This window comes from Leptonychotes weddellii, chromosome 7 (assembly GCF_054177405.1).
Source record: "Leptonychotes weddellii isolate Sample4059 chromosome 7, ASM5417740v2, whole genome shotgun sequence".
NCBI lineage: Eukaryota > Metazoa > Chordata > Mammalia > Carnivora > Phocidae > Leptonychotes > Leptonychotes weddellii.
In genome coordinates this window covers 113,928,194-113,941,544 of record NC_138375.1, presented here as the reverse complement: position 1 = coordinate 113,941,544, position 13,351 = coordinate 113,928,194, and the positions used below count along the sequence as shown (strand labels likewise).

Here is a 13,351-nt window from a genome sequence, read left to right as displayed (position 1 = left end):
TATTTTTAAAGATTTTATTTATTTATTTGAGAGAGAGAGAATGAGAGACAGAGAGCATGAGAGGGAGGAGGGTCAGAGGGAGAAGCAGACTCCCCGCCGAGCAGGGAGCCCGATGTGGGACTCGATCCCGGGACTCCAGGATCATGACCTGAGCCGAAGGCAGTCGCTTAACCAACTGAGCCACCCAGGCGCCCCAGAGACAGGTTTTAAATAGCGGCAGCAGTATTCAGCTTGGATTAACCACTCACTGACTGAAAGTCATTTTTAATTTTTTTATTAGTTGGTTTTAAAAATAGATAATACATGAACATAGGAAGTTTCAAAAGATATAAGAGGATATACTGTCTAATTGTCCCTCCTTGGTCTTCAGTCTTCTCTCAAAGGCAATCACTGTTGTGAGTTTCTTATATTCCAAAAATATTCACGGACTGTGCTGTATGTTTATATATGTGTTTGCATGGAAACATAAACGATAGCATGAAGAAAACATCCCACATAGCCCTGGACAGCTGGCTTGTCTCATAGCCCTTCCCAGCAGCAGGAGGAATGGGTTTTCTGGGGGCCCAGTGGATGGCTCCCGTCCCAGCTGACTGTGCGGCCGGCTCTGTGGAGCATCATTCCCAAACAGTTTGTACTGTGGCTCATTGAGGCAGGGTAAGCCCACCTGTCCCTGCTGCACTATGGACGGAGAACTCAGTGGGAATGAAGACTTGGGAAAGAGTAGAATAATGGTGATGGTACCCAAGTTTGGCAGTTCCTTGTAACCCGCTTAATGATTACTGGGAAAGCAGCCTTTTTGATAAAGGGAATTAGAAGTCTAGGACTTTGGGGGCATCCCCGAATCCAAAAAGAAGTCCATTCTCTCCCTGCTGTGAGTCCGTTCTCTGCCTGCTGTGACATTCGTCATGGGCCACTTGGGCCATTGCGCACACTGGGAGGGTTACTGTCTGAGATGAGGAGGCCAGAGGTGGGACTTGGTATCCTTCAGCTGCATGGAGGTGACTGTTGGGAGGGGGTTTGTGACAGTGGCTTGAGATTGAAAGACAGTAAGGAGAGGTGGAGAGGAACATTTGTAGGAAGAGCCGTTTCCTGAGGCAGCAGAGTTGGTTGCCCTTTGGTTCTGCCATCTGGGGACTGGAGCCATCCCTCCACTCCCGGAATCCCCCACTACCACTAACACCAGCAGGACTCTTTCAGCTCAGAGACTGTTTCCTTTTCACAACAAGGAATTTGTTCATTCCATCCATCCATTCATCCATCCACTGATTCATTTAGTAAGACTTACAAAGGGCCCTCTGGGCCAAGAAAAGCATTAGATGCTGGGGGTTCTGAGGTGTAGATGTTGGGGATTCAGAGGTGTAGATGCTGGGGGTTCTAAGGTAAACCACACACAGCCCTGCTCTCACTGCCCTGAGGTTATTAATGGGGGTACAGACAAATGATGGGTGGGTAGAGACAGTGTGAGAAGTGCTGTGATGGCAGAGATCCTGAGTGCACAGAAGACAGCGAGTCACAGTCCAGCTTGGGGTGGCCCTGGGAAGACTGCTGGAGAGTGCAGCCAGGCTGGGGAACATTACAGCCGATGGAATAGAAGAGACCCAGTGGTGGAAGAGAGCTGGCTCCCTGGAGGAACGACAGGTTGTTAACGTGCCCAGAATGTCAGGTGTAAGAGGCTGCCCAGAGAAAGTGCAGGGCCCGAGCAAAAGTGTCTTGGCAGGCCAGGGAAGCGTGTAGACTTCCCTGGGCAGTGGGGAGCCATCGAGGCTTCATGAGGAGAGACTAGGTCTGGTGGTTTTGTGTTCCAAGAGCTCAGGGTAAGAGCCAGCAGGTCTGCACTTTGCCATCTTTGGACCTCACAGCAGATCAGGCCAGGGCTGCTGGAGGGAGGTCATGTCTGTATGTCTGGAGTGTTCCATGGTTCCCGCAGGGCCCAGCACTGTGGGAGAGGCGGCCCACACTCCAAGCTGGGCCCTGCCTGGCATGACCTTATAGAGCAGAGCCAAGCCCAGGCCCACAGGGGAGTGTTTATGGGCACCCAGTGTGGAATTTTCCTTTTGGAGCTTGGGCCAGTTCCTTGCTGTTATTCAGTCACTCTGGGTGAGCCTGGGGAATTCCAGAAAGGTTAGACATTAGATGTTACAAATGTCCTGCTTGCCCCTTGCCTGAGTCCAGGGTTTGGCTGAACCTCTTGCTCCCCTCTGGGGTCCTTGTCCATCAGCTCCCTTCCCTGTAAGGGGTAAGGCTTCCCCCAAACCCACAGAGGCCATTCTCCCCCCACCACAACCAGGCTGTGTCTTGCAGGCTGCCATGGAGTTCTAAGGTGCAAGTGCCCCTCCTGAAGACCCCGTGACATCCTGGCCGACGACAGTGGCCTCTTCCTACCCTGACACCACAGTGCCTCACAACCAAGGAAACTGGGGAAATGTAAAAGGGCTGGATTTCTACTTCCTCAAAATTACACTACCGGTTCTATTTATTACACTTAGTAAATATACAGGAGTCGGCAAACAGGTGTACGTCGTATTCCTGGCAGTTCTTGGGTCCTTTATGCTTGGGTAGGGTTTCCTTTAGATGTGTTGTCTCTTCCCAGGGAAGACATGTAAGGACAGGTCCCTTCTCCCCCAAAGCCCTGATCTGTTCTCATCACATTCTAGATTGTATTGTAATTATCCCCACATGGGGCTTATCTCCTCCGAGTAGGTTTTAAACTGGGCAAGGGCTGGAACCACATTACACTGACCAGTTTCTACCCAGCACTAGGCAGGACGACTCAAGGAGGAAGTGAAGCATCTTATCATATGCCCTAGTGATGGGAGGGATAGAAGACAAATACAGGGTTCTCGTATGAATGGCTGAGTTAAGCAGCTCATTGATACAGGCCAGTCCCCTCGGCACTCATACTAATGACCGAAGGTTGAGTGTCACTCGGCGTAAGGATGGCTCCTGCTAACAATGAGGGTGATGGGGCCGTCAGCAGTTCATGAACGCTGGCTGCATGGCAGGCCCGGTGTAAGAGCTTTGAAAGCATCATCTCGTTTCCTTCAGCAGTCATATCAGCTCAATAGTATTGTTACCCCATTTTACAGTTGGGAAGTTGAGTTTCAGAGACTTTGCCACTTGCCCAAGTAACACAGCTATCGAATGCCAAAGCTGTGTCTCCACTTCATGCCTAAAAGTATGGCCTGAGTTCTTCCCCGCTCTGCCCCTTGGGGGACATCCTATGAAGCACCTGGTTGCTCTGTCCGCCATTGCAGAGTGAGTGCAGTGGAGAGCTCGGACGTCCAGGTTCCAGAGAATCTTGTGTGTGCATGCGTGTGCGTGCGTGTGCGTGTGGGTACGTACATGAGAAAGAGCCGCAATTAAGCAAGTGTATGTGGGTGTTCATGGTCAACAGTTTGCCCCCGGTATTTAGTGTATGTGCACCAGGCCTGGGAGGAAAAGCCCAGTCCCAGGGGATGTGGGTCGAGGCAGGGGCATGACTGCGGCATCCGGGGTGGTTTAGGCTTGCAAGGGTCCTTTGGGCTCTATAGAGTCCAGCCTGGGACAAGTGGCCAACATCCCCAGTCCGTCCTCTGCGCCTCCGTGGTGGCGCTGCAGAGGGTCTGGGTCAGTCCTCTGATAACGCTGCCTCCTGTCACAGGTGTTTTTTAGAGGCATCACGGTGAACACTGTGCGCGGCTTCCCCATGAGCGCCGCCATGTTCCTTGGGTATGAGCTCTCGCTGCAGGCGCTCCGCGGGGACCACACCGTGACCAGCCCCTGAGCGTCAGGTCAGTGTGCTTCCTTCCCAGCCCGCTGCACCTCCCTGGGGCTTGACACCCTCTTCTTTGCCATGGACACGTCGTGACTTTCTGAAACGTCCCTGTCATTCATTTCCTATCTAATCTGTGTCACTTCTGGGGCGACAGTAGCCACCCTTCTTGTCATCAGAAGGCCCTTCTGAAATGCCCACCTGTGACTGGTGGTGAGCCGGGTACTCAGTAACTGAGATCGGCACAGAATATGCCTGTAGATAGTGAGCTCACCGATCTGTTTTCCCATCCAGCAGCTTCAACAGCCCTTGGAGAGAAGTGTATTTCACTTTACTCTACAAATTCAGTGGCTGAGGCCCAGAAATGAGGACTTAAAGCACACTGCCCACCCTCTGTTACAGGGCACCATCTCCCCACCTCCCTAGTGGTCTCAGAGCATGAGTCTGAGGGCCATCAATGGGCTCTCAAAGCCCTGAAGGGACAGCCTTTGCCCTCGTTCCCTGCCTCCCGTATCCTTTCTCTGTCCCTCTCTCATTGCAAAAGATCACTGTGGCCCCAGCGTTCTAAGAAAAGCAATCTGAGCAAGTGACTCCCTTAGTTAAATGCCCTCAGTGATTCCCCATTGCCCTTTAGGTAAAGCTTTAGTCATCAACCCCAACATCACCAGCATCCTGAAAATAATATTCTCGCTCTTGCCTCTGGATCTTCGCACATGCTGTCCCTGCCTGACACCATCTTTTAACCGCCCCCCCTCCTCCCCCCGCTTGTCCTTGGCTTCACCAACTCCTCTTTGTCATCCAGGCTTTAGTCTAGAAGTCTCTTCCTCCAGGAAGCCTGCCCTTATGCCTCAGCCAAGATGAGCTGTGCCTGCTGTAGGCTCTCCCCCACAGCCCCTGCTCAGCCCCTACCACATCCCCTTTGCATCATAACTGCCTGATGACCTTCCTCACTCCCCAGCCGGCGTGAAGTTCCCGGGAGAGCTACGACTGTTTCTTCACTTCTTTATCACTGGTGCCTCACACGGAGATGGCCACTCAGAAACATTGTTGAGAAGATGGACGATCAGCTTCCAGTATCCTCTCAGCTCCTTCTCTTCTTTCCCGCACTGTTTCTCCTTCTCTGGCTCCACACTGGTAACCTGCAGAGCTGAGAAGATCAAGGGGGATGAGTCACTGAATTTTCTAGGTAAAAAGAAACCATTTCGCTTCAGTCTTGGTGACTGCAAATTCTCTCAAGAAGGATGGTCGGGCGCCTGGGTGGCTCAGATGGTTAAGCGTCTGCCTTCGGCCCAGGTCATGATCTCGGGGTCCTGGGATCGAGTCCCGCATCGGGCTCCCTGCTCCTTGGGAGCCTGCTTCTCCCTCTGCCTCTCTCTCTCTCTCTGTCTCTCATGAATAAATAAATAAAATCTTTAAAAAAAAAAAAAAAAAGGATGGTCTTCGTCAGAAAGGTCTAGCAAACCGCCCTGCTGCCTCCCCTGGGGCAGCAGGGGCCTGCTGGCATGTGTGGATGGGGCCAGACCCTAGACCCCGGGAAGGGCGTGATGGATCAGGCCGACAAGACTGAGCCCAGGGCAAGCCCTGGAACGCCGGCTTTTACGTCAAATGCTGCAGCTCTTCACTAAAGCACCCACCTTCACGGCTCGCCTGGCTCTTGGCCCTCTCTTACAAAAGGGAAACAGGAGTAACACATTTTGCATACTTAAACATCTTGAGTGAAGCACGACTGTCCTTGGGTTTTGTCCGGGGCAAGGCAGAGGAATGGTCTGGTTCTCAAAGCTGTGCTCAGATACCGGCCACTCCCCCCTGTAACCAGATGAAAGTGGCTTTCCAGAAAATCCTGTAATAAAATCAGTGCCTCTTTACTGTGGGGAAAAAAACCGAACATATAAATAAACAGAACAAAATACAATACCTGTTTTATGCAGTATCTTATTACTCATTCTTCCCATTTAAGAGTTCAGGAGCATCTGTCTATGTGATTAAATACTCAGCAGCAGGGTGGCTGGAGGGCCAAGCAAGACCTGGCGGCACCCGGAGTGGCTGGATGCTTGCCTGAGATGTCGCACCAGCCGCTTGCCACCAGCCTGCTGATTGGCTACTTCGGGAGGAAGGAAGAAGTTTCTAGCAAGCCAAATTCTGATGGTCCTGGATTGGGCCATTCAGAGCAGTGAGCACCCCAGTCGGAAGCTCCCCTTTCTGAAAGTCCTCTCACGGGCCATGAGGCACAGATGGGTGCTGGCCTTGGCTCTGCAGGCGTGGGCCTGGAGGCTGTGGCTCTCCGGTGGAAGAGGAGGGTCCCCGGTGACTTTTCTGGAGCCTCATCCTGCACAAGTCTCATGCAAGGAGTTACAACTTCCGAGGCCCTTTATCAAGTCCTGGATTTGGATTTACCAAGTAGCTCTGAGTTCATGGGCAGGTCATGCTCTAGGCGGCAGGAGCACCCGGTCTCTGAAGACGTGGACACCTGTGCCTCCCTCGGGAGTCCAGACTGGGCACGGGGTGAGACATGATGTATGTCGGAGAGCCACAGAGCCCCGCGGTCCCCACGAGGGGGTGGGAGGGTGACTCTCTCTCGTCCCTGGGTGTAGGTGGTGGGAAGGCACGGGATTGTTCCCGGTGTCTGCAGCGAGCAGAGTCCAACCCCCGGCTCCTCCAGCCTCCTTCCAGCAAGCAGGGGCAGAGTCCTCCCTCACCCCCACCAGCTCCGTGGAGGAAGAATGCTGACTTTTCATTCGTCCTCTCAGTTATTTCTCCCCCAGGATCACACATATGAGTGACCCAAGGGCTGGGTGAAACCCAGTGAATGCTGCATGAGGCGGTAGTTTGGGATGTGGTTAGTTTTATCTGTTCACAGGGAGATACCAGACTCAGCACGAGAAAGATGACCCTTGTTGGTAGAATTGGGGTCCCGGCCTTGTCAGGTGTCAGCTGTTCGACTTGTTGGAAGCCCCTGATCCCAGCTGGGCCATCTCTACCCACCGACCAGGATCCGCTGTCCCAGAAGCTTCCCGGAGTAATGCTGGCCTGCCTCCTGCTGTGACCTTCTTGCTCCAAACCTCACTGATCCACTTTCAATTCCTGAGAAATCCAATTTCAAGGAAAGCAGATACATTCTTCCTGGAATACCTTTTTTTGAACATTTAGGAATAACCCCAGACAACCTCTTCGCGCTTCACATCTGTTCTGGTGATCCTCTGTCAACGGTTGCTTCACAGAAACGATTTTCTCAATGGGTTGCTGCCCCTTAGATCTTGCTGACTGATAACCCCAGTTAGATGAAAGCCTTATTTTTTTCATCCTTTTCCCCCAGAGCCAGCGTCACCTGGCCAGAGCGGGTGTCGCCTGCCCACAGCCTCATTTGGCTACCGCGGGAGGCGGCCATCCAGAGAAGCCATGGGAGTGGATTTACGGAAGAGAAAGAGGGCCTCCCCTCCACCCATGCTCTGGGCCGGGTGGGCACTCGGCCATCGGCGCTGACCGCAGAATCCCTTCTTTCCCCGATCTGAGGACTCTGTTCCTTACCTCCTGGCTGGGGCCACTCAGCAGCTGCCTGCGGAGGGAGCGGTGGACCGCCGACTGGCACCAGCTAATTCCAACCCGTACTGGCTCCTGGTCCAAAGCTGGGTAACATCGACCTTGCCCCCCACGCCTGCTGTGGGCTCGCTGGGAGTTCGTAGAGGAGTGCCGTTGTCTCCACGTTTCCAAATAAAAACATCGAAAACCTCTTTGGGTCATTTCTGAATCAGATGTTTCTGCCTGGCTTCCAAGGGACACTGACCACCCTCATTCTTTAGATCGCTACAGCGATCTCTACAGAGATCTGCACCCTCCTCTCGGTCGAGATCTCTGTGGGTGGCGCCGACCCACAGAACCCCTCCCCGCAGTTGAGGAGGAACGCAAGGATGGCAGTCAGGCTTCTCTTTGCCCAGCTGCGACAGGTGGGCAGGGCGGGCGCGGCGGAAGGAGAGGAAGCCTGGTGAGGGCCTCCCCATCTGAGCAGTGGTAAGGGCTGATGAGGCACTTGGGAGGCGGTGGCGCTGAGCGTGCTGGGATGGGCCTTCTCTGGGCCTTGTGGTCACATGGAGAACAAAGCCCAATAAAATATTTTGTCCACAGTCTGGTTTCCAGAATGGTTTCATTATTCTGAATTTTCTCTCTCACTAGAACCACATGGGAAGGCCACTGCTCTTTGGCTGTGCTGTGGCATGTGTCCATGATGCCACTCTCCCTTCTGTGCCAACGACAGGTGTCCCTAATCAGTCATAGAGCCTTTTCCTGACGCGCTGAATGCCACTTGAGAATCCCCAGCGGAGGGCCCTGGGCAGCCACCAGCAGCCAGCAGAACTGGCATAGATTAATTGCCATTCTTAGCTTAAATCCCAGTGGGGAAAATATCCTTAGATTCTTTTCCTTTCCCCTTTGAGACTGTTTTCCTTGATTTCTCTGTTCCCTCCTGCTGCAGTACCAAAAAAAAAAAAAAAAAATCAGTCACCAGAGGCCTCCCTCAGCTCATGAACTGCAGAATCACCACTTGGTGGCAGCAGAGGTCAACGGAACCATCCAGAGATGTGAGCTGGTAGCTCGTGACCAGGGTCCTCCGTGGTGAGAGTATCTGAGCCCCATGACACTTCTCTTCCTGTTTTCGGGATCTCACCATCTACCTTATTGTTGTCCTTATACTTCTCTGTGGTGGAACGAACCTCAGACGAGAGAGAATTCCGCCTTGCGTTCCAGTCCAGGCTATCCTCAGCTACCTTCGTGAGCTTAGCAAACTTTGGCCCACTCTGGGCCTCAGTTTTCTCATCTGTAAAATGGGGTATTTAACAATGGGTCTCCATTATTTACCTATTAGGGCTTTAGTAAGAATCAAATGCAAACGTGGTTTTGTAAACTATAAAGTAAAAAAGCAGGAGTTTGAGAAGGCAGGGGAGGGGATCACTTATGTGATTTTTCTGGTTTCTTGTTTTGACCTCCTTTCCTCTCTGTGAGTCTGTGTTGTTTGCAACACAGGGTGGCTGCTGTGGTGTTCCTTGGACCTTGTCTTTACAGGTGAAACCCCAAGAACTACAGGTGCCTGGGCCCTAGGCCTTTGGACCTCCAAATGGACATGCAGTGAACACGCTCGGGGTAGGGTGGATACGGATACTGATGTGGTTCTTCTGATGCCTGGGATGTCTGATGAATCACGGATGCAAGCCCTTCAGGATGCTGACTTCTAGTGCCCCTTGCTGCCAGGCTGACATCAAAGAAAGGCTTTCCAATAAACATTTGATCCAGCAGAGAAGCCCAGCCCATGAGTACCTGGGAGCTAGAAGAACCATCCAGAGAATCGCTGCTTCTCTCCCATGGCTAAGAGTGGGGAGGGGCCAACATGCTCTGAGACTAGTCACCCCTGCCAGGCGTAGGACCCGTCCGCAGTTACTGTGCCTCCTGCGTCCCAGCAGCACGGACCAGCTAGGCCTGTGGGTCCACACCCATACGTCCTGGACACACCCCTGCATCCTACCTGTGTGTTGAGCCCAGCACCTGGCACTCACCACATGCTTCACGGGTGTCTGCTGAATGAGTCCACGATACCCTCAGGGGTACAACAAAGAAATAAAGCCTTTTAAATTTTTTCTTTAAGTTTAGTTTTTTTCAGGCCTCCATTCCGTCTGATGACAGTAAAAAGTAATTTTGCCGCTTCGTGGTAAAACTCCAGAAACTTCAAGTCAGGCAGTTCAGGATTTTCTCCTTCTCCTCCCTCTCCTGGGGATGACTTTGGGGGGGGGCTTGGGGTACAGGGAGAGGTTCCTGGCTCTTGGGAGGTGCTCCATCCTATGCCGGCATCCTTCCCATCTCGTCCTGGGGCACAGCCTTCCCTCCGTGGGGACTCCTGTGGAAGCATCTTTATTCCTGTCTGGTCGTGGCCACGCGGTCCATGCACAGCCATATCTGCCCAGCCCCGGGCCCTGCTCTGTCCTCTGGGAAAGCCTTGGCTTCTCCATCAGAACTACTCAGGGGCCTACATCAAGCGCATCTTTGGGACTCCCTGTGCCACACCATGTGCTAATGGCAGGAGGTGTTATCGTGTCAGACTGCTGTCTTCCAGGACAAGCAATCCAGAAGCCCTCCATTCTCACCCCTGGTCCTCACCCCTGCCCGGAGTCCTGCCAGGACCGGTGTCTGCTGTCATCCTCTCCTCTCCAACGTCCGTCTGATACTCGTGGGTGATAAAAGCACTCAACAAACAGAAGAGAAGGGAATTTTCTCAACCTGATACAGGGCATCTGTGAAAAGTCCACAGCCACCGTCACACTCAGTGGTGAAAGGCTAGATACTTTCCCACGAAGATCGTGAACAAGACAAGGAAGGCTGCTCTCACTTCCATTCCACATCGCATGGAGGTTCTAGCCAGGGCCACTAGGCAATAAAATGAAATAAAAGACATCCAGGTTGAAAAGAAGAACTAAACCCTCATGTGCAGATGATATGATCTTGTCCATAGAAAATCCTAAGGACCCCATTGAAAAAATATTAGAACCAATAAACACATTCAGCAAGATTTCAGGATATAAGATCAACAACAGAAATCAATTATATTTCTATACCCTAGCAATGAACATTCCAAAAATGAAATTAAGAAAACAATTCCATTTACAATTCCATTTGAAAAATGAAATATCTAGGCATATTTTAACAGAAGTACAAGACTTGTACACTGAAAACTACAAAGCCTCATTGAGAGAAACTTTTAAAGATCTAAATAAATGGAAAAGTATTCTATGTCATGGGTCAGAAGACTAAATATTATTAAGGTGGCAAGACTCTCCAAATTGATCTATAGATTTAATCCAACCCCTCTCAAAATCCCACTTGGCTTTTTCTTTGGGGAGAGGGGTGCAGAAATTGACAAGCTAATCCTAAAATTCATATGGAAATGCAAAGGATCCAGAATAGCTGAAATCTTGATAAAGAAAAATAAAATTGGAAGACCCACACTTCCCTACTACAGGGCTACAGTAATCAAGACAATGTAGTTCTGGCATTAGGAGAAATACGTAGATCAATGGGATATAAGTGAGAGTCCAGAAATAAACCCTTACACTTATGGCCAATTGGTTTTTCCAAGGGTGCCAAGACAATTCAATGGTGAAAGAAGAGTCTTTCCAATAAGTGGTATTGGGACAACTGTACATCCACATACCAAAAGAATGAAGTTGGGACCTTACTGCACACGATATATGAAACTCAAGATGGGTCATAGACCTAGAGGTAAGAGGTAAAGCTATAAAACTATAGCTTTAAAAAAGCTATAAAACTCACAGAAGGAAATATAGGAATAAATCTTTATGAACTGGCATTTGGCAGAGGTTTCTTAGAATACCAATAGCGCAAGTGACAAAAAAAAAAAGTGCAAGAGACAAAATGAAATATAGACCATTTGGACCACAGTTAAAAACTTGTGCTGCAAATGATCCCATCGATAAAATAAAATGAAAACCCACAAAATGGGAGAAAATATTTGCAGATCTTAAATCAGATAAGGACTTCTATCCAGGATATATAAAGGACTCTTACAGTTTAACAATAAAAAGACAAGTGACCCAATAAAAAAATAGGCAAAGTATTTGAATAGACATTTCTCCAAAGAAGATATACAAATGGCCAATGAGCACAAGAAAAGATGCATCACTAGTTATTAGGGAAATACAAATCAAAGCTACAATGAGATACCACCACATAACCGCTAGGATGGCTATAATTGAAAAGACAGGAAATATCAATGACTGACAAGAATGTGGAGAAATTGGAACCGTCATACACTGCTGGTGGAAATGTAAAATGGTGCAGCCACTTTGGAAAACAGTTTGGCAGTTCCTCAAAAAGTTAAAAAGAGTTAGCATATGACCTAGCGGCACCTGGGTGGCTCAGTCAGTTAAGCATCTCTTGATTTCAGCTTAGGTCATGACCTCAGGGTCTTGAGATCGAGCCCCACATTGGGCTCTGCACTGGACATGGAGCCTGCTTAAGATCCTCTCTCTCCCTCTCCCTCTGCCCCTCTCCACTCCCCTCCCTCTCTCTCTTCCTCTCTAACAAAAACAAAAATTACCATATGACCCAGCAATTCTACTCCTAGGTGTATACCCAAGAGAAATGAAAACATATGTTCTCATGAAACCCTGTACATGAATGTTCATGGCAGCATTATTCATAATGGCCAAAAAGTCGAATCAACCCAAATGTCTATCAACTGATGGGTGGATAAATAAAAAGCAGTATATCCACACAACAGAATATTATTTGGCAATAAAGGAATGAAGTGTTGATACATGCTACAACATGAATGAAAGCATCATACTAAGTAAAAGAAGCCAGTTACAGAAAAAGACATAATGTATGATTCCATTTATAGGAAAAATCCAGAAGAGGCAAATTTATAGAGAAGAAAGTAGACTATTGGTTGATAAGGCTGGGGGAAGCGAGAATAGGGAATGACCGCTCATGAGTACAGGGTTTCTTTTGGGTGTGAAGAAAGTGTTCTGGAATTTAGACCACGGTGATGGTCACACAGCCCTATAACGACACTAAAAACCACTGAATTGTACACTTGAAGTGGGTGGGTGGTCTTTACATTTCTTCTGAGGGCTCCCTTTGCAGCAGAAGAGAGGTCTTGGTCTAGACTAGGTGAGGGGAGCAGGCTCGGAAAGGAATGGTAGGCTTGAGCCTTCACCATATCTTCCTGCTTCAGATTGGATGGATGGGCAAATAGACAGACAGACAGATGGGGACTGGTCACAGCCAGTAACCTGTGGGCTTGGCTTTGGTCAGCATCAGTGTACCCTGGACTGGGGCTGGGTAACCTGGACAAGGCAGATGGCTGTGTTGAGAGCTTCCACCCTCCTGTTGGTTAGATGTAAGATGTGGCTCTAGAGCCAATTACCTGAGTCCGAACCTTGGCTTCACTTCCTGTGAGTTGTGTGCCCTGGCCAAGTTATACTAACCCCTCTGGGCCTCAGTTTCCCCATCTGCGCACCAGGAATAATTATATACAAGAATTATATTTCTACCTCATGAGGTTCTTGTAAAGATCCAACTAGATATTCCATAAAACATCTTAGTAGAGTGCTTGGTACACAGTAAACACTCAATACATGTTCCTTCTTCTCCTTTCTCCGAGGTGCTTTTTAGATAAATCTCAACTCTCCTGACCGAGGCAGGAAAGTAATTACTGCACACCTCATCACAGGCCCTGAGAACTCTATGCTGAGCTGGCCTGCAGGGGTGTATCCTGTGGGTTATGTGACTTTTGCAGAACAGCTGAGGGAAACCACCAGGCCACAGCGGTGACTCATCTGTGACAGTGGATTGCAGCTCATCTCCCAGCCCATCTTCTGGGGCAGCTGGTTGTACCCCCAGGCTGTGTTCAGAAATCATCACCAGCCACCAGCATCTGTCCTCGCTCTGATCCCCGCGCGGGGGGAGTTCTGCTGAGGTGGCAGCTCCCATTGTTGCAGGCTGTAAACTGCACTGGGAAACATGTGTGGGGGGGCCATTCAGAAAACCCAAGTGAGCTTTTGCAAAGCAAAGGAAACAGTCAACAAAACCAAAAGACAA

General features: G+C 50.0%; 2 protein-coding genes across 2 annotated transcripts in view; both read left to right on the top strand.

Annotated features, from left to right (window-relative positions):
• Positions 1–5,833, top strand: part of SLC25A48 (solute carrier family 25 member 48) — a 46,579-nt gene extending 40,746 nt beyond the window's left edge. Inside the window, exons 9-10 of the mRNA XM_081825776.1 lie at positions 3,641–3,770; positions 4,710–5,833. Of these exons, the coding sequence (XP_081681902.1) occupies positions 3,641–3,763 (123 nt within the window). The 3' untranslated portion in view covers positions 3,764–3,770; positions 4,710–5,833. The remainder of the gene's footprint in view (positions 1–3,640; positions 3,771–4,709) is intronic.
• Positions 1–13,351, top strand: part of TGFBI (transforming growth factor beta induced) — a 220,310-nt gene that overhangs the window by 70,834 nt on the left and 136,125 nt on the right. The window lies entirely within an intron of this gene.